At 41.5% G+C, this 18972-nt stretch overlaps 1 protein-coding gene across 2 annotated transcripts in view; it reads left to right on the plus strand.

The window, feature by feature from the left end:
* The window catches only part of LOC140487838 (septin-2), a 129483-nt gene that overhangs the window by 91975 nt on the left and 18536 nt on the right, over positions 1–18972 (plus strand). For both annotated transcript variants that reach the window (XM_072587134.1, XM_072587135.1), the window contains 2 exons: positions 2647–2730; positions 13029–13086. In XM_072587134.1, coding sequence (XP_072443235.1) covers positions 2647–2730; positions 13029–13086 — 142 coding nt within the window. The remainder of the gene's footprint in view (positions 1–2646; positions 2731–13028; positions 13087–18972) is intronic.

The raw sequence follows: 18972 nt of genomic DNA on the forward strand, positions 1-18972 counted from the left end.
GGTATAAGCATGACTACAGGTGGGGTGTTGTCTTTATAGACAAGAGTTTGGTGCTGGAAAAGCACAGCAAGTCAGGAAGCATTGAGGAGCAGGAAAGTCGATGTTTTGGGCAAAAGTTCTTCATCAGAAATGAGGCCATTCCTGATGAAGGACTTTTGCCAGAAACATCTGCTCTCCTGCTCCTTGAACGCTGCCTGACCTGCAGTGCTTTTACAGCACCATACTCTCTAATCTCCAGCATCTGCTGTCCTCACTTTCACCGTGTTGTCTTACTAACCTTCTCCAAGGGGAAATCTGCCTTCACTGCTGGAGTTTGTTGTCTTTACTAGTTTGATGTAGCAGTTGTGAAAAGAGTGATCGAATCAGGCACCTTTAAGCAAATTACAGCATGAAAGGAGGTTAGTTGGTTTAGCCTGTATCTGCTATTTACTGTTATGTTCTATCTCCCCATGACTCTGTACCACTTGTTTCAAACATTTATCAACCCTTCTACAAAAGGCCACAAGAAATAGGAGCAGGAGTCGGCCATTTGGTTCCTCAAGTGTGCTCCATCGTTCAATGATGCCATGGTTGAGTTTCGTCGTCGCCTCAACTCTACTTTCCTCTAGGTTCCATGTACATTAATTCCTTTAGAGTCAAAAAATCTGTTAAATTCACTCTTGAAAATATTCATTAGACCTGTATTTAGAGCTCTCCATAATAGAGAATTTCAAAGATCCCCATATCAGAGAAATTTCTTCTCCTCAGTCCTAAATGACTAAGGGAGATGATGTCTCCTAATTCTTGACTTGCCAACCATGGGACCTCACCATCTATCCCTCAGAAACTGAATATTTCAGTGAGATCTTCCCATATTCTTCTCATCTCCAGGATGCATAGGCACGGTCTACTCAATCTGTCCTCACTGATAACTCTCTTGTTCCAATAATAACGCTAGTGAACCCTTACCCTCCTTTCTCCTCATTTCTATGGAGAAATTAAAACTGTTACTGTATTTTGGGCATGGCCTCAGCAAAGCAATTGTAGCAAGATTTTCTTAATCTCCTATTTCAACCCACTTGTAATATATGATATGATTTGTCTTCCTAAATGCTTGCTGTACTTGTATATTTTTGTATATGGGCACTTGGAGGCCTATGAGTGCCAATATTTAATGCTTGTTTATCACTTAAAACATTTATCTACTTTTGTGAGATTAGTTTAATATTCCTACATTTTCCCAGATTATACTCCATCTGCCACCTCCCTGAGCTCTCTCCTATCCTGTTGATAGCTTTGTGCAGACTTTGTTTCACAGCTTAGTTTCCCAATGGACTTTCCATTCTTAACAGCTGAGATCCATTACGATTTAATGTTTCGAGTCTGGTAACCAAGAATCACTGGACTTGAAACATTAACTCTGTTTTCTGCCCACAGATGCTGCCAGGCCTGCTGAGTTTGTGTAGCGATGTCTGTTTTGTTTCGGATCTCCAGCATCCACAGTTCTTTGTTTTGGTTGTACGTTACAATTGGTCTCTTCATCTAAATCACTAGCGTATGTATAATGTAATGTAAATAGTAAAGTTGTCAGCACTGATGCTTGTAGCATTTCACGAGTAACAACCTACCAGTATAAATAAGACACATTTATATTTGCTCACTTTTCTATCATTGACCATTCTTCAATCCATGCTGTTACTCTTAATCCCATCAGCCCTTATCATATTTATAAATATGAGGTAAATTTTCATTGACTCCCTTTTGACAGTCCAAAAATACTGCATCATGTAGCACCCTGCTATTTACATGTCATAAAAAGATTTGTCAAACATCCTAAACTCTGCTGATTCTTTCTAATCATATTATGATTTTCCAAGTGCCCTGTTACCATTTCATCACTTCCAAAGGGACAGTGGCCTTGATCTCAGCCACTCCTATCACAAAGCATTGATTCTTTTAACAACTCTTGGCACAAAAAAAATCATTTTGCCTCTCCTTCCTGTGGTAATTTTAAATTACATCTTGCTTATCAGAGCTTATACTCTGTTAAATCTAATCTTAAACATCTGAATGCCATGTGAATAATTCAATAACTAGATTCTTTGTTAAGGCAATTAGTTTTGCCTCTCTCGTATCACCCTAGTGAGTCTACTGCACGGACTCTTCGATTTAGAGGCTTCTACAGCATTACCTGTGACTGAACTATTGCTTCGAAGAAATGCAATTATTCTAGTGCCATCCTTAGCTATAGCATGTTCTGACGATCTGCATTAGGTCAAAGCAGAGTATCCTCAGCAGCGTGGTTTTGGTGATTTCATGCATTGTGGCAATACAGCTGGCCTTACTACATCAAGCCTGGGAAAGAGTCAGCTGCAGTTCTTACTATTTTTGATGCTTTCAGGAAAGTGCCAAACTTGTCAGCATTGGAAATGGACAGAGTTGGACCCTTAACAATTGAGTGGCTCCTAAATTCTGTAATTTGACATGATTGACAATGTGGGATCACATAATTAAGTGATTAGTGTGTCCAAGAAACTCCACTAATCCCACCAGCAAGACACTCCATTTTCAGAAGATGATGGTTGAAAATATAAAAGCAATAAAGAGGAAGAGAAACAAATTGACTTTGTAGAATTATATCTTTAAACCTTTTCTGTGTTCTTTCAGGACGCACATGCAGGATCTACAGGAAGTCACCCAGGATTTACACTATGAAAATTTCCGCTCTGAACGGTTGAAGCGTGTTGGCAGGTGAATTATGATATCTTTAGCACCTCTTCTCTTAATCAAATTTGTATTTCTGTAAGAAAACCTTTTTACAAAGTTCATTTTTCTGCATACGTAGTGTCTGGTAATGTCGCTAGACTAGTAATTCTGAAGTCCAGGCTCATGCTTTGCGGCCCTGGATTCAAATCCCAGTGGGTTGGAATTTAAGTCCAGTTTAATAAAATCTGGAACCATGAAACTATCATCAATTGTCATAAAACCCATCTATTTCAGTAATGCCCTTTTTAAGGAATGAAATCTGGCATCCTTGCCCAATATGACCTCTGTGACTCCAGGTTTAAAGCAATATGGTTGATTCTTAACTGCTGTCTGAAGTGACCTGACAACACTTAGTCCACCAGTAGTTAAGGATGGGCAGTAAAGTTTGCCCACATCCCATGCATAATTAAATACGAATACTACTTACCTTAATGGGTGAATGCTTCAAGTTCAAAGATTCCAGTATCTTGATGGTTTAACTAGGTATGTCAAATTGTAGACATCATAATTCCACTCCTGTGTCCGCACAGAATAAACCATTTGAGCTGGAATATTGGATGATGCTCCAGTCAGTAGCTACACTTTTAGTCTACAAGTACACTGTTTTGAAATATGGCTTCTATGCACAAGAGAACTGCTGCGTGTGACATGAATCATAACCATTGGATTTTGAGCTCAGCCTTGGGGTAATGGCAAGGAACCCTCTTAAGGAAAACAATGAATGTAGGTAAAGGCATGCTAGAAATTAATAAATACCCATAATAGTAGCCTGTCATTTTGTGAATGATGAACACTGATAGCTTTCGTGGAACAATGAATTTGGATGGTCATGTACACAAATTGCTTGATGCTGGTGTAAAAAGTAACCAGAAAGGCCAATGAAATGTTGGCCACTGTTTCAAGAGAGTTGATACAAAGGGGAGGTGGTAGAGCCAGAGTTGTATAGCGTCTTTACCTGTCATTGAATTCCAGTGACTGAAGACTGAAAGGCGATCTAGTTGGGGTATTTAAAAGGGTAATATATTCATTGGGAAAGGAATGTACAAACAGTATCCTCTAATGGTGGAAATCCCAAACAAGAGGATATTATCTTAAAATTAGAGCGAGGCCATTTGGAACAGAGAACAATTTTTTTTCTCTCATTGTAGTAGAAATTAAGAAGTCTCTTCCCATGTGGCTATGGATGGTGGGCCGATTGGAATTTTCATTGAGAAAGAGTATCAAGGGATATGGAGTTCAGGTGCAGTGCAGGCATGATCTGCCTAAATTATAGAATAAGATTGATGGGCTGATTGGCTGACATCTTGCCCCTTTATTCTAATGTGTGCGAATTGCTTGTAATGCTCAAAGTTAGAGATGAAGCTTTGATTTCACAAGGGAACACTGGGAACACAGTGAATTCCTAAAGTAATGCACAAGGAAACAGACAGGCTTAACCCTTGTTACTTTATCTGGTTGTATGGAGCACTACGTAGCCCTGTGGTTACCTTTCCCACGGACAGAATTTAACTTGGATATAATGTCCCTGTGTTTGAATGCTTCTCAGTCTTTACTGTCAGAGCTGTCAGATGAATCGTTCTACCTAATTAAATGTTCCAGAGTAAATACCATATTAATAATAACGTACTCAATATCCAGTAGCAGGTACTCAATCAACAGCAGGACTCTAGGAAGTCCAGAGGAACAGAAGCATCTCAGGATGCTTGTCCACAGGTCTCTGAAGGTAGCAAGTGTCCCATACAGAAGGCATATGGGACACTTGCCTTTATCTGTTGTGGCATAGATGATAAGAGCATGGAGTTAGGTTGAAGCTGTACAGAACTTTACAGGCCACAATTCTGTACTGCAAACAGTTCTGGTTGCCACAATGCCCGGTGGTACAGTGGCTCAGTGATTAGCACTGCTGCCTCACAGCACCAGGATCCCAGGTTCAATTCCAGCCTTGGGTGACTGCAAATTCCACACAGACATTCTCACAGTGTCTGCGTGGGTTTCCTCCCACAGTCCAAAGATGTGCAGGTCAGGTGAATTGGCCATATTAAGTTGCCCATAGTGATAGGTGCATTAGTCAGAGGGGGGTGGGTTACTCTTCGGAGGGTCAGTGTGGACTGGTTGGGCCAAAGGCCCTGTTTCCACTGTAGGGAATCTAACCTATAATCATACAGGAAGGAGGTGATTGCGATGGAGAGGTGCAGAGGAGATTCATCAGGACTTTGCCTGTGATGGAGCATTTTAACAATGACGAAAGGCTGACTAACTTTGTTAAGGGTTGGTCAAATAAGATTTTTTATCCATGTTTCTGTGTTGTCTGTGTTGTTGTTTTGTGTACATTTGTCTAGCTTTTTTCTGCAGGTCTTTTTTTTCATTTTCTATGTTTGTTGCTGTGTAATTGTCCATGGCTTGTTGTACTGTGTCTGTCCATTCATGGTCTGTTGCATTAGTGAGTAAAGTTTTTTGGCATGAAATTTCTTGGTGTATTTACAAAGTCCGTTGTGGGCATCATTAATCATTTCTCTAAGCATTCTGTGGCCATTTTGCTCTGCTATCCTTTTGGCTAGTGGGATGTTAAGGGGACATTTGTATTTAAGACATTTCGCTAGTACCTGTTTCCTTCGGCATTTGTGCAGGAAGTACAGCTGTTTGCGGGTGGCGCTCTGTCGGATGGCACAGAACCAGGATATTTGGCTCATCAAATCTGTATTGCTGTTGCCTGTGAAGGTCGCTTGATTTAATTCTGCTTTCCTGCTTGCATCCCAAATCCTTTAACAATCTCTTCTCAGGACAGCTATTCTGTAGCAAAGAACTTGGTATTCTATCCATTCTGTGAAAATTGATATTTTAGTTTTTTCTATCTACAATTTGATTCTTTTTGTGACCACTTTAAGTGCTGGTTGTTTAGTATCACATCATTGATGAGTGAAATCCACATGACGTTATATCCACACTCATAACATTTCACAATGGCTAGAGCATGTGTACACTTAAATCTCTGTTCCTTTAATTCATTATAACCTCTCTTCCAAAAATTCCACAATTTTCAACTTTAACCTGCATCTGATACCAACCTGTTCACCCTGCTCTTGCACTACCTGTAGTCTTCCATAAACTTTGTTAGAATTTGTTGTTTCCCAGTCTGCGTCGATCAGCGTACTTTTATATTGTTCCATTTATTTTATGCCAAATTACAATATATAACGTAAACCAGAGTGACCCAAATGCAGGCCCCTCTGGAATGATACTGTCCACACTTTTCCCACTCTAATTTTTAAAAACTCTGCCATTTATTTTCTGTTTGCCATAATCGACCTTGCAATAATTGTTGTATTCCTTATAGAAATGCATTTCAATTTCAGTGTTTACTTATTGTTGATTTATGATTGCTGCCCATTGTTCTGCATGGAACTGCAGAAACGAAGTGCAAGTCTGTGTATGTTGATTTACAGTTGTAACCCTAATCCGAACCCTCCATTTAACCCAGATAAGGTTCTTTCATTGCTCAAGTTTTTTTTTGATCAGTAGAGTACTTTTTTTTTAAGAAAATCTATTTTCTTCTTCTGCCACCTTGGGTGGCACAATAGCTCAGTGGTTAGCATTACTGCCTCTCAACCCTGTGTTCAATTCCAGCCTTGGGTGACTGTCTGTGTGGAATTTGCGTATTCTCCGTATTTCTGCGTGCACTTCCTCCGGCTGCTCCGGTTGCCTCCCACAGTCCAAAGAAATGCAGGTTAGGTGGATTGGCCATGCTAAATTGCCCATAGTATCCAGAGGTGAGCAGGCTTGGTGTATAAACCGTGGGAAATGCAGAGTTATAGGGATAGGGGTAGGGTATAGGGTCTGGCTGGGATGCTCTTCAGAGGGTTCGTGTGGACCTCAAGCCAGATGGCCTGCTTGCATGCTGTGAGGCTTATTTGATTCTATGATTAAAGTGAACATAAATATGTAAGCACTATATCTCAAATATTCCTCTTCGGTCACCTACTTGTTCTACTTTATTTTGCGATTCAGGCCAATTAGTGCGAACATATCCCTATCAGACAGCAGTCTTGTATTTGCTGTTTCCATGACTTTAGTTACTTGGAATGCCCTTTTGAGCAGAACCTGAATGTATTGTCGTTAAAGCCTCAGGTCAGACTCATAAGTATGACTCATAGACTTAGCTGCTTAGTGATCTTGACTATGGTGTCTGAGTCATTATGTAGTGCAGAAGATTGTGAACTGTTCACACAACACTGCTATTGTGTTGTTTCAGACCATGGGGCAAAACTCAGAATAAGGTGGCATCCCTCATTATAATGCAATTCATTGGAACATTTAGAAACAGCTACAAGATAATACAGTTAATATTGTGCATCAAACTACAGATGGGAAGTCTGGCCAGCCAGGGCCCCATGGGGAGATCAAAACGAGAATGCGAACAAGAACATAATACCCACCCAAGGAGGGAATGTGTTGACGCATGTCTTGGCTTTGGTGAAATATGTTTTCCAATGTACTTCTCAGTAACCCTGCATCTGTCTGCCTCTGCCTAAGTATTTTTATTCTTCTACTCAGAGCGGAAATAACAAGCTGAAGTATGTCTCTTGGTTCAAATTCAAATAAACTTCACAACTTACTGCTTCAGGATTGGTTGAAATGGCCCAATGTGTATTTTAAAATGTTGTCACTAAAAATGTTCTAGACTGAACATCTAGGAAGACATTCAGTTTTCTGAACATTGAAGGTGTTGCTCATGAATGCACGTTATTTCAGGTTATCCTTCAGTAAAAATCTGCTCTTTCCATAACTGGAAAAGCTGGCAATTTTTCAGTATTTCTGCCTATTCCATGCACTTCCAAATCCATTCAGTTGCAAGACCTAAATTTAAGAATAAAATTCAAGTTTCTTTACATCAAATAAAAGATTTATTTGAACTTGACAAGTTGCTCAATTAAATGTAACTTAAGTTCACACTAATAACCTCCATCTGCACCACATCTGAATTGGTGATTTACTGAAGATACACCAGAGCTTCACGCAATATCTCCTAACTGCTAAATTTCCCTTTTTTTGACACTCTTGTTGCATGAGCTCTCTCCTGTTCAGAACTGTATGGTCTGGTATCATGCACTGAAAAGCAGAGGGCAGTATTTAGCCATTCTGGCATTCAGATGATCATATGATTAAATCCAGGTTTATCATAGTGTCGTCAAACTGGAAAAATAACAGAATCATGGGATATCAGTTAATTCATAGTATTTTTTAGGAAAATCCCCTTTTTGAGGGGCAGGTCAATACCATTTTTTTAATTCATTCATGGGATGAGAGCGACACTGGCTAGACCAACATTTACTGTCCATTACTAATTGCCCAGAGGCCAGTTAAGAGGCAACCACATTGCCACAGGTCTGGTGTCTTAAGTAGGCAAGACCAGATAAGGATATTTTCCTTCCCTAGAGGACATTAGTGAACCAATCTATGATGATTTCATGGTCATCATTAGACACTCAATTTCAGGTCTTTTTATTGAAATCAAATTTCACCATCTGCCATAGCGGGATTCAAATCTGGTTTGCCAGAACATTAACATGGTCTGTGGATTAATAGTCTAGCGATAATAACACTAGGCCATTGCTTCCCATCCTGTGCTATTCCTCCATGCTGTTCTTTGCTTAATACCTAACAATTGGGAAGAGGTAAATACTGTCCACGGTGTTTGCTTACTGGGCAGAAAAGGGAGGTCAGCAGCTGAACACGTGTTGTCCATCTTTAAACCAAGGCTGTAATGAGGTCAGGAGCTGAGTAACCCTGGTGGAGCCCAATCTGGGAGTCACTGTGCGGGCTATTGCTGAGCAGGTGCTGCTTGATAGAACTATTGATGGCACCTTCCATCACTTTACTAACGATTTGAGAGTAGACTGATGGGGTAGTGATTTGGCTGGGAGGATGTGTTCTACCTTTTTCTGTGCAGGATGTACCTAGGCAATCTTCCATGTTGTTGACTGATGCCAGTATTATGACTGTATGTGAAGAGCTCAGCTAGAAGAGTAGCAAATTCTGAATCTCAAGTCGTCAGTCCTGTTGCTGGAATATTGTCTGGGTCCATATACTTTGCAGTGCCACCAACTGTTTGCAGATATCATGCAGACTGAATTGAATTGCCTGATGCTGGGGATCTCTGGAGGCCACCGTGTTGTTTTCGAGGAAGATCCGACTCCATCAGTGGGGCAGCCTTCATGTGAACATAACTGTGATGAGAATCCATGCAGCTGGAACTGTAGCAAAGGGATTAACTGAATAGAGCAAGGAAAGGTGAAAAACAAGAAAGCAGCAAGCACCTTGGGAGAGATTTCAGTTTATTTGTATCAGGAGAAAGAGAGACTAAACAGAATATGGTAATGATGAAGAAACAGACCTGGAGAAGCAAAAGTCATAAAATATTAATATGCAAACTGAAATGAAATTATATTAATGAATGGGGAGCAGGAGAGGTAATTGTGACTGATGTAAATAGAAAATCATGTTGTAATACTAATGCCTGAGCTTTGACTGGGTTGAGATTTAAAATATTCTTGTATAGGTAAGGAAAAATGTGAGCAAGGTTCGCTATCTTAATTAGAGACCATATTATAGAATGTGAATGAGAGGATCTAAATTGAGAAGTAGTCTAAAGAGATTCCTTTGGAATTGAGCTAAGTAAAGTGATAGGATTGGAAATGCTTCCATAAATGCATTCTAACTCATCAAGAGGGGAAAAATAAATCAAGAATGTAATTTTCAGAGAACTTAGAGGGGTATATTAGTGACAAAGCTATAATTGTGGTAACTTTTAATTATATACAAGACTAGACAGAGATAGGAAAAAATGTTAGTGATGAAAAGAGAGAGGATTGTTGCGATGCATTTGCCATATTTTCTCAAATGATCTGTTGCAGCTCTTGGAAAGAATGCAATCCTTAAAAATAGAAAATAATGGGTATAGATGTTGCTAACCTCTGGCGAGAGAAAGAGTCAATAATTCAGGTTTTCTGAGGAGATTCTGGCATAGTGGTAATGTCACTGGGCAGGTATCCCAGAGGCCCAGGTTAATGCTCTGGGGTGACAGATTCAAATAGCATAGTGGCAGCTGCCAAAATTTAAATGAGTTAAACTGGAAAATTAATCTCAGTAGTAGTGACCATGATCGCTATCATCAATTGACATAAAAACCCATACAGTTCACTAACATGCCTAAGCAAGTCAATCTGCCATCCTTCCTCAGTCCGGCCTATTTTTGACTCCACACCCAAGGTAATGTAGTTAACTCTTAATTGTGCTTTGTAAGTCACTTTGTTTGAGGACAGTTTGGCTTGGACGACACATGCTGACCCACCAATGTTACCCAGTATCCACGAAAGAATAAGGAGAAAATAAGATGTGTCATGGATCGTCACCCGGTTTCAGAGAAACATTTTGACAGGAGATAGAAAATGTCAAAATCTGGTGTATTTTAGTCGAGGCAGGGAAAAAGAATGGGGTCAAATTTTAAACTTGAAGTAATTATGCTAACAGGGTCGATAGTTAAAAATTAAAGTCAGCCAGTCCAAATGTAGGGAATATCTTTGAAAACTACAGAAAGTTAGCTTAAAAAGATAAAAAAGGGATGTTGAGAGAAACAGCTGAAAAGTAGAAGGAGAGGAGGTGATCTAGGGGTGTTTTTGTGACTTGAAGCCTGTGTCCAGTGAGATTCCAGAGGAATCAGTGGGTTCTTGCTGTTTGTTGTATGTAATTTAGACCTGAAAGAAGGAGGGTTGATTAGTAAATTTATGAATGGTATGAAAATTGGTGAAGTGGTAAGTACTGATCTGAATAGCCTTAGATTACAGGAGGATATAGATGGGCTGGTTGGATAGGTTGATCAGTGGCAAATGGAATTCAATCTGGATAATTGTGAGGTAATGCACTTAGGCAGGCCAAACAAGGTAAGGCAATATATGGAGTGGTAGGACCTTGGGAAGCACCAAGCATCAGACAGATCTATGTGTGCATGTTCACTAACCCCTTAGGCAGTGATACAGATTGATGAAGTGCTTAAGAGGGCATATGGGATACTTGCCTTTGTTGTTTGCGGCATTGAGCTTAAGAACAGGGAGGTTATGCTGGAACTGTATAAAATGTTTGTTAGGCCACAGCTAGAGTATTGCTTGCAGTTCTGGAACCCACATTACAGGATGGGTGTAATAGCACTGGAGAGGGTCCTGGGCTGAAGACTTTTCGTTGTGGAGAGAGATTGGACAGACTAGGGTTGTTTTCCTTGGGCAAGAGGAGATTGAGAGGGCACGTGATTGGGATGTATAAAATTTGAGGATATGAGGTTGACAGGAAAGAACATTTCCCCTTGGTGGAGGGATCAGTGTCATAGAGTCATAGAGATGTACAGCACGGAATCAGACACTTTGGTCCAACTCGTCCATGCCGACCAGATATCCCAACCTAATCTATAGTGCCACCTGCCAACACCTGGCCCATATCCCTCCAAACCCTTCCTATTCATATGCCCATCCAGATGCCTTTTAAATGTTGCAATTGTACCAGCCTCCACCACTCCCTCTGGCAGCTCATTCCATAGACATACTACGCTCTGAGTGAAAAATTTTCCCCTTGGGTCTCTTTTATATTTTTCCCCTCTCACCCTAAAGCAGTGCACTCTAGTTCTGGACACCCCCCACCCCAGGGAAAAGACTTTATCTATTTATCCTATCCATGCCCCTCATGATTTTATAAACCTCTTATAAGGTCACATCATTTCTGATAGGAAGGAGACCAGAATTGCATGCAATATTCCAACAGTGGCCTAACTAATATCCTGTACAGCCACAACATGACCTCTCCACTCCTGTACTCAATACTCTGACCAATAAACAAAAACATACCAAATGCCGCCTTTACTATCCTATCTACCTGCGACTCTACTTTCAAGGAGCTAAGAACCTGCACTCCAAGGTCTCTTTGTTCAGCAACACTCCCTAGGATCTTACCATTAAGTGTATACGTCCTGCTAAGATTTGATTTCCCAAAATGCATCAGCTCACATTTATCTAAATTAAGCTCCATCTGCCACTTCTCAGCCCATTGGCCCATCTGGTCAAGATTCTTTTGTAATCTGAGGTAATCTTCTTTGCTGTCCACTGCACCTCCAGTTTTGGTATCATCAGCAAACTTACTAACTGTACCTCTAATGTTCACATCCAAATCATTTATATAAATGATGAAAAGTAGTGGACCCAGCACCGATCCTTAGTTTTGTGCTAGAAAGAGCACAGCACAGCAGCTCAGGCAGCATTTGAGGAGCAAGAGAGATGATGTTTCGGGCTGAACTTTTCATCAGGACTCTGAGTCCTGATGAAGCATTAAGCCCGAAATGTTAACTACTTTGCTCCACAAATCCTGCCTGACTTGCTGTGCTCTTTCCAGTGCCACACTTCATTGACTCTGACTTCTCCAGCATCTGTAGTCCTCACTATCTCCTGGAGAGATCAGTGATCATGGAGCAAACATTTAAGGTAAGAGGCCAGAAGTTTAGTGGAGATGAGGACTTTTTTTTTCAACCAGAGGGTGGTGGGATTATGCTTCTCACTTCCTGTAGGGGTGATAGAGGCAGAAACTGTCAACATTTAACAAGTATTTAGATGTGCACTTGTCATGCCAAGACATACAAGGCCTTGGGCCACTTGCTGGAAAATGGGATTAGCATAGTTAGGTGATTGTTTTTGACCAGCTGTTACATGAACTGATGTCACACCTATTCTCATTCTTTCCAGTTATATTACTGGCAGGAAAATGTAACAATCCTGCTTTTGTATGGACCTGATGATCAGGTTAATACGAGTCATTTATTAAATATACATGTATGTTATACATGTGTATTAATTATATATAAGAACAGTGGCCATCTGGAACCTTAAAATTTTTAATTCCAGAAGAAACACAATGATAAAAATCCTAAACTGCTAGTGGAATGACTCTTCGATGTAGTATTTTCTTTAATCATACAATTCAGTATTTTCATCCATTAGTCCAGCTCAGTTCTGTTTTGAAATCCCTTTGTCATGTCACTATTTCCACCATTTTTTATAGACACATATTGATTATATGAGAGATGGTCATGAATGCATTTGTGCAGGTTTCTCTGCAAATAATTTCCAATTGTACCTAATTGACATACTTACCAAGGAAGAATCCAGCACAGGAGGGAGGTCACCATGTGGGATGGGCAGGTGACCTTGAGTTAGACAGATTTTTAATTTGCTCTCTCTGTTTCTCACCAGGGATGTGGAGGATGAAACAGTCGACAAGGACAAGATTTTGCTGCAAAAGGAGGCTGAAGTGAGTGTCCGTTTCTAACAGGGTGGAAATGCAGGAAAAACCTTGATCATGAACATTTTCAGTACTGAACGCACAGACTCCAACGTAGCATCTGAAAAAATGTTTTTTCTGATTCTGAATAATTTATAATTAGCAAAACAGGAAGCCGGGCTGAGTTTAGTGAGTTTCTTTGCTAACAGCTGCCTCAACGATTCTTCTTGTTGTCAAATGTGCTCTTTCAGTAATTGACTTTTTGCTGCATTATGTACAAAGCTGGACAGCTCTATTCAAATCTTGGTAATTGAAGGTAATGCAACATGCAACTGTCTGGAGGCAGTTGGAAAGGTGTTTGGAGCAGGAATAAGAGAAGTGAGGCAGTGGGCAACGGTAGGGCGGGCTGGGAGAGGCAGAACGGAGAAGGTGGTCATGGAGGGGGAGGGGGTGGGGGTGACTGAAGGGAAAATCAGGTGAAAGGGTTGCAGGGGTAATTGGGGTGGGTGTGCACAGAAGGAAATGGCCATGCTGGTGGAGAGATGAGGGGACCAAGAGCCAGGGGAGGAAGGAAGCAGAGAGGTGGCAGAGGGAGGGAAAGGGACAGGAGTGTGGGTGAGGGAGGATTGGGGAAGGGAAGGGAAGAGTGGAAGGGATCAGGACAAGGAAGGTAACTGCAAAGCAAGGTGGCAGGAGAGGGAAGAGAGTAGAGAAAGAATGGAGAAAAGGGAGGGAAATGAGAGTGCGGTTAAGGGGGAAAGAAATAGTGAAGAAGATAGGTGATAGTGGGGAAGAAAAGAACAGCATGGGGAATAAACCTGTATGGGGAGGAGGAAATGGCAAGCAAAAAATGGGAAGATCAAGGGTGGAGGATTATGTTTATTCTTTATGCATCACATCTGTCTCACTAGCAAGGCTATCTTTTGTTTCTTAACATGAATTCTGTTTGAGAACCTAGTGCTCACCTGTCTTGTTGAAGCCCTGACATTTGTGTGTTGTCAGTGGACCTGCAGTACAGTTAGAGAGGGAGCTCTGTTTCGGGTGTTCGAAGGGAAATGTTGAGGTCATGGCATTCCATGTATTTTTTCCCTTGTTCTTCTGTGATAGAGATTGCATGTTTGGAAGATGCTGTTGAAGAAGGCTTGGCAGGTTGCTGCAGTGCACTTTTATATATAGTACACACTGCTGTCAGTCAACATTGGCGGTGGTGGATGAATCAGCAAGCAAGGCTGCTTCGTCCTGACGCTGTTGAGCTACTTGGGTTTTTCGAGCTGCACTCATCCAGGCAACTGGGAAATATTCCTTCACATTACTGGCTTGTGCATATTCAGTAGTGAACAGGATTTGTCGAGGCAGGAGGTGAGTTCATTGCTGTAGAATTCCCAACCTCTTGATCTGCTGTTGTCGCCACTGCATTTTTATGGCTGGTCCAATTACGCTTTAGGTTCATGGTAGCTCCCAGGATGTTGGCGAGATTTTCTGCAATGATAATGCTGATGAATGTGAAGAAATTGTTGGATTCTCACTTCATAGAATCACAGAATCCCTACAGTGTGGAAACAGGCCAATTGGCCCAACAGGTCCACACCGACCCACCAAAAAGTATTCCACCCAGACCCATTCCCCTATCCTATTACTCGATATTTCTCCTGACTAACACGCCTAACCTACACAACCCAGAACACTATGGGCAATTTAGCATGGCCAATTCACCTAACCTGTACATCTTTGGACTGTGGGAGGAAACCCAAGCACCCGGAGGAAACCCAACGCAGACATGGGGAGAATGTGCAAACTTCATGCAGACTGAGGCTGGAATTGAACCCAGGACCCTGGCGTTGTGAGGTAGCAGTGCTAGCCACTGGGTCACCGTGCTGCCATCACACTTGTATGTGTACAAATATTATTTATCAGCCCGAGGCTGAATGTTGTCCAGGTTCAGAAGAGAGGAAAAGGAGGTGGAAAGTGTACTTTGAGTCAACAGATTAGGTTTGGGTAGATGCAATGGTGGAGCAGAGCTGAGGGATCCTGTAACCTACTTCTGTTTCAGTTTCTTCTTGTAGTTAAAGTATTTTTCCTAAACATGGAGATTTCATTACATACTGAAGACTACTATTGATGCTCTTTTGATATAAAGTGATGTAGAAAACCTGGATATTTGCTGTGAGGTATTAGAGTTGCCTGATTGTAACTGCCAGTATATCTTCACGGTTAGAGTAGCTGGAACATCTCGTAGGAAAAAAGTCCTGCAAGGTTAGTTAAATGCACCAATGCTCTGTGCTGCCTATTCAAATAGATATAGTTTGCTTCTCCTAAAAGTATGCAGTCCCCTACGTCAAAGTCGGGGTGAGTTAAAGTTAAAGAGGGTTAACTGGTTCGTTTAAAACAATAGGTAAATTATGCCAGTCATGCCTTTAAATACTTTACACACAAATCCCTCCCAGGACTGGATAATGAGTGCAATTTTGGACTAATGTATTATGATAGAATATGACTGCTGACTTTTCATTTTGTTCACTTGAGAGGGTAGAGGAACCCTCAGGGCTTAATATCTCATCTGAAAGAGAGCACCTTCAGCACTACAGTGTCATCTAGAATTTTGTATCCCATCCTGCAGTGGAATTTGACCCAGGAACCCTGTGAGCTGGAGGTGAGAATGCTACCAACTAAGCCAAATATGCCACGCAATACTGGAGAGAGAAAGTGAGCTAAAATGGTGGAGAAGGAGCAGGCATATTGTTGCCAGTGTCACTTCATCAGATTCACAGGTTTTCCTAATCAAGGAAAAAGAATGTCCTGTAGTTGAGCTCTTCAGTTGATTACTGCCATCCAGTCAAACAGTTACACTTGGAATTAATCCATTGTTTTCTGCATGCATCCATTCTAATCTAATTACTCTGCTCTGAGATGTACTAATTTTTCGCATGACTTGGCATGTTGCCACGTGATAGTTCGACTTTAGCTGCAAAGCAATTGCACGTGTGTGTGTGTGGATGTGAGGAGCACTCTCATTAATCTAATCCCATGCATACAAGCTGCTTACTTCCTTAGGGAGCAGAGACTGATGATGTTGCTGAGGTACAGTTAAAATAGATATTGAGATGAAGACTGCTTTCTAACCATCGTAACACTCTAGCGTTTAGTGTGATTGTGATGTTTATTCAGTTAAGAGGCTGCAATGAGCTGTTTTTCTGGTTCAGTTCATTTCTGTATATCCAGAAATGTGGAGAAATATGTGGCCAGTGTAAATGGGTTTGCTGCTGTCCTTTTCAGTTCAGGGACCTAGTTGCAATCTGATTCAGGCTGATAGGATGAATGCTTTTCTCTGTGTTCACTGTAAAAGCTCCATGTGAAGACAATTTGATGACATTTCAAAGCATTTTCTGATGGGTCCTTTCACAATAGAAAGATGTCCATACTTCTGAGCAAATTTGCAGACATGTGCCATCTTGGTCAGGGGATAAGCAGAATAGCTTGTGCATTAAATGGAACTGGTTTAGAAAGTATGTTTGAGGTTGAAATTTAGCTGTCAATGTACAGTGAAGATAGTTGGAAGAGTTACATTGGGTGCTACAAGAAGCAATACTATAAAAACATCAGCGTATTTAGTAATTTTGTGTGGTGACCAGAGTGATACTTCCTGGTGTTGAAGTCAAGCTTTTGTGCTTTGTTTCTTTTTTGCAACATGTTCACTGAGTTCTGAATGCTGGTTGAAAAAAGCATTATATTTATGGGTCTTTAATTAAGGACACTCTCGTTGCACAACCCACATAACCAACATATGGTCAGGCTTTTTCCCCCTCCTTTTATACAATGAACTATATACAAAATGTTCTGCGTTTGACAAAAAAGGGTGAATTGGAGTAAATCAAATTCTTCAGAAATCTGTATTTTCAGAACTACGTTTTTAGTGGAAGGCTAAGTATTCTTTCATTGAAACAAGTGGATATTGGCAAGGCCATTGTTATTTTTATTCTCCCACAACAGAGCTCTTTTTATATGTTGAGCTGACATACCTAGCAGTCTCACCTGAAGGAAGGAAGGTAACCACATTTACCATAATAGACAGCTTTAATTTAATTGCTTCACGTGATGAGGGCCTCAAAGTTGCATCTTTCAGCTGTTCTGAAATGTGTCTTTATCAGTAGAACACTTTGTGGATGGGCTGGGAGGAAATCAGCTGACAGTCTGCAGCTTCTGGGAAATTTTTGAAAAAACAAACTCTTTCTTCCTTTCTTGAGAAGTTCCTGGGTTTCTGCAATAAATGGCTTGTCATGATGTACTGGCAGAAAAATTATTGCCATACAGCATTAATTAGATGATGACTTTGCTGATTATTTTGATGCAAATGCCAGCTTCAGACTTTAAAGGTTGGATTTTGAAGTGATTTACATTTGTTGAAAATTCAGCTTTACTGTTAGGCTGCAAGGTAAAAGTCTACCCCTTTATAGTTTTCTCCTCTGAGCAGGAACTGTATAATTTGTACAAGTAAAACAAAAAAAGCATTGGCACAATTTGTATTGCCCTTGCTTATGTCTCAGTGTTGTATGTGGCATGTACTCCTGCAGAGCACATCACGGCCAGTGAGTGTGTTGCATTTTAAGAAAGTTCTGGTGACTATGAAAAGGCAGCCATGAGACACTGACTGATAAATGACACAACCTGAAGAAAATGTAGACCCAGTCACTCTACAAACCTAACCATTAAAAAGTAGATGTTAATTCACTAAATGCTTACCATGGTATGGTAAGGGTACTAGGAGAAAGTGAGGACTGCAGATGCTGGAGATCAGAGCTGAAAAATGTGTTGCTGGAAAAGCACAGCAGGTCAGGCAGCATCCAGGGAGCAGGAGAATCGACGTTTCGGGCATAAGCCCTTCTTCAGGAATGAGGAGGGTGTGCCAAGCAGGCTAAGATAAAAGGTAGGGAGGAGGGACTTGGGGGAGTGTCATTGGGAATGCGATAGGTGGAAGGAGGCTAAGGTGAGGGTGATAGGCCAGAGAGGGGGTGGGAGTGGAGAGGGTGGGAAGAAGATTGCCGGTCAAGAAGGCGGTGCTGAGTCCAAGGGTTGGGACTGAGATAAGGTGGGGGGAGGGGAAATGAAGAAGCTGGAGAAATCTGCATTCATCCCTTGTGGTTGGAAGGTTCATAGGCAGAAGATGAGGCGCTCTTCCTCCAGGCGTCGTGTTGCCATGGTCTGGCGATGGAGGAGGCCAAGGACCTGCATGTCCTAGGCGGAGTGGGAGGGGGAGTTAAAGTGTTGAGCCACAGGGCGATTGGGTTGGTTGGTGCGGGTGTCCCAGAGGTGTTCTCTGAAACGTTCCATAAGTAGACAGCCTGTCTCCCCAATGTAGAGGAGGCCACATCGGGTGCAGCGGATGCAGTAAGTGATGTGTGTGGAGGTGCAGGTGAACTTGCGACGGATATGGAAGGATCCCTTGGGGCCTTGGAGGGAAGTGAGGGGGGAGGTGTGGGCGCAAGTTTTGCATTTCTTGCGGTTGCAGGGGAAGGTGCCGGGAGTGGAGGTTGGGTTGGTGGGTTGGTGTGGACCTGATGAGGGAGTTGCAGAGGGAGTGGTCTTTCCGGAACGCAGCATGACATCGAACAATTCGAACAACATCAAGCACACCAAGGTTATTAATTCTGAGATGAGAATAGAAAAGATGAGATATTTTTAAATTTGAATCTAGTTTGGATTTTCTGTGTTGGCAGGACTTGATTTGCCTGATGATCTCCCACTACACAAAATTTGACATATTTCTGCAATAATGACATGGATTGCAATGTGGCCACTGACTCCAACTATCTTTCGAATAGAACCACACAATCTTCTGTCACAAGAGAAAGCCATTCAGCTCATCATGCTTCTTGTTTGTATGCCACAACTAGAGTAGACCACTTGACCCTCAAAGCCTGC

The sequence above is a fragment of the Chiloscyllium punctatum genome, chromosome 17 (assembly GCF_047496795.1).
Source record: "Chiloscyllium punctatum isolate Juve2018m chromosome 17, sChiPun1.3, whole genome shotgun sequence".
Taxonomy (NCBI): Eukaryota; Metazoa; Chordata; class Chondrichthyes; order Orectolobiformes; family Hemiscylliidae; genus Chiloscyllium; species Chiloscyllium punctatum.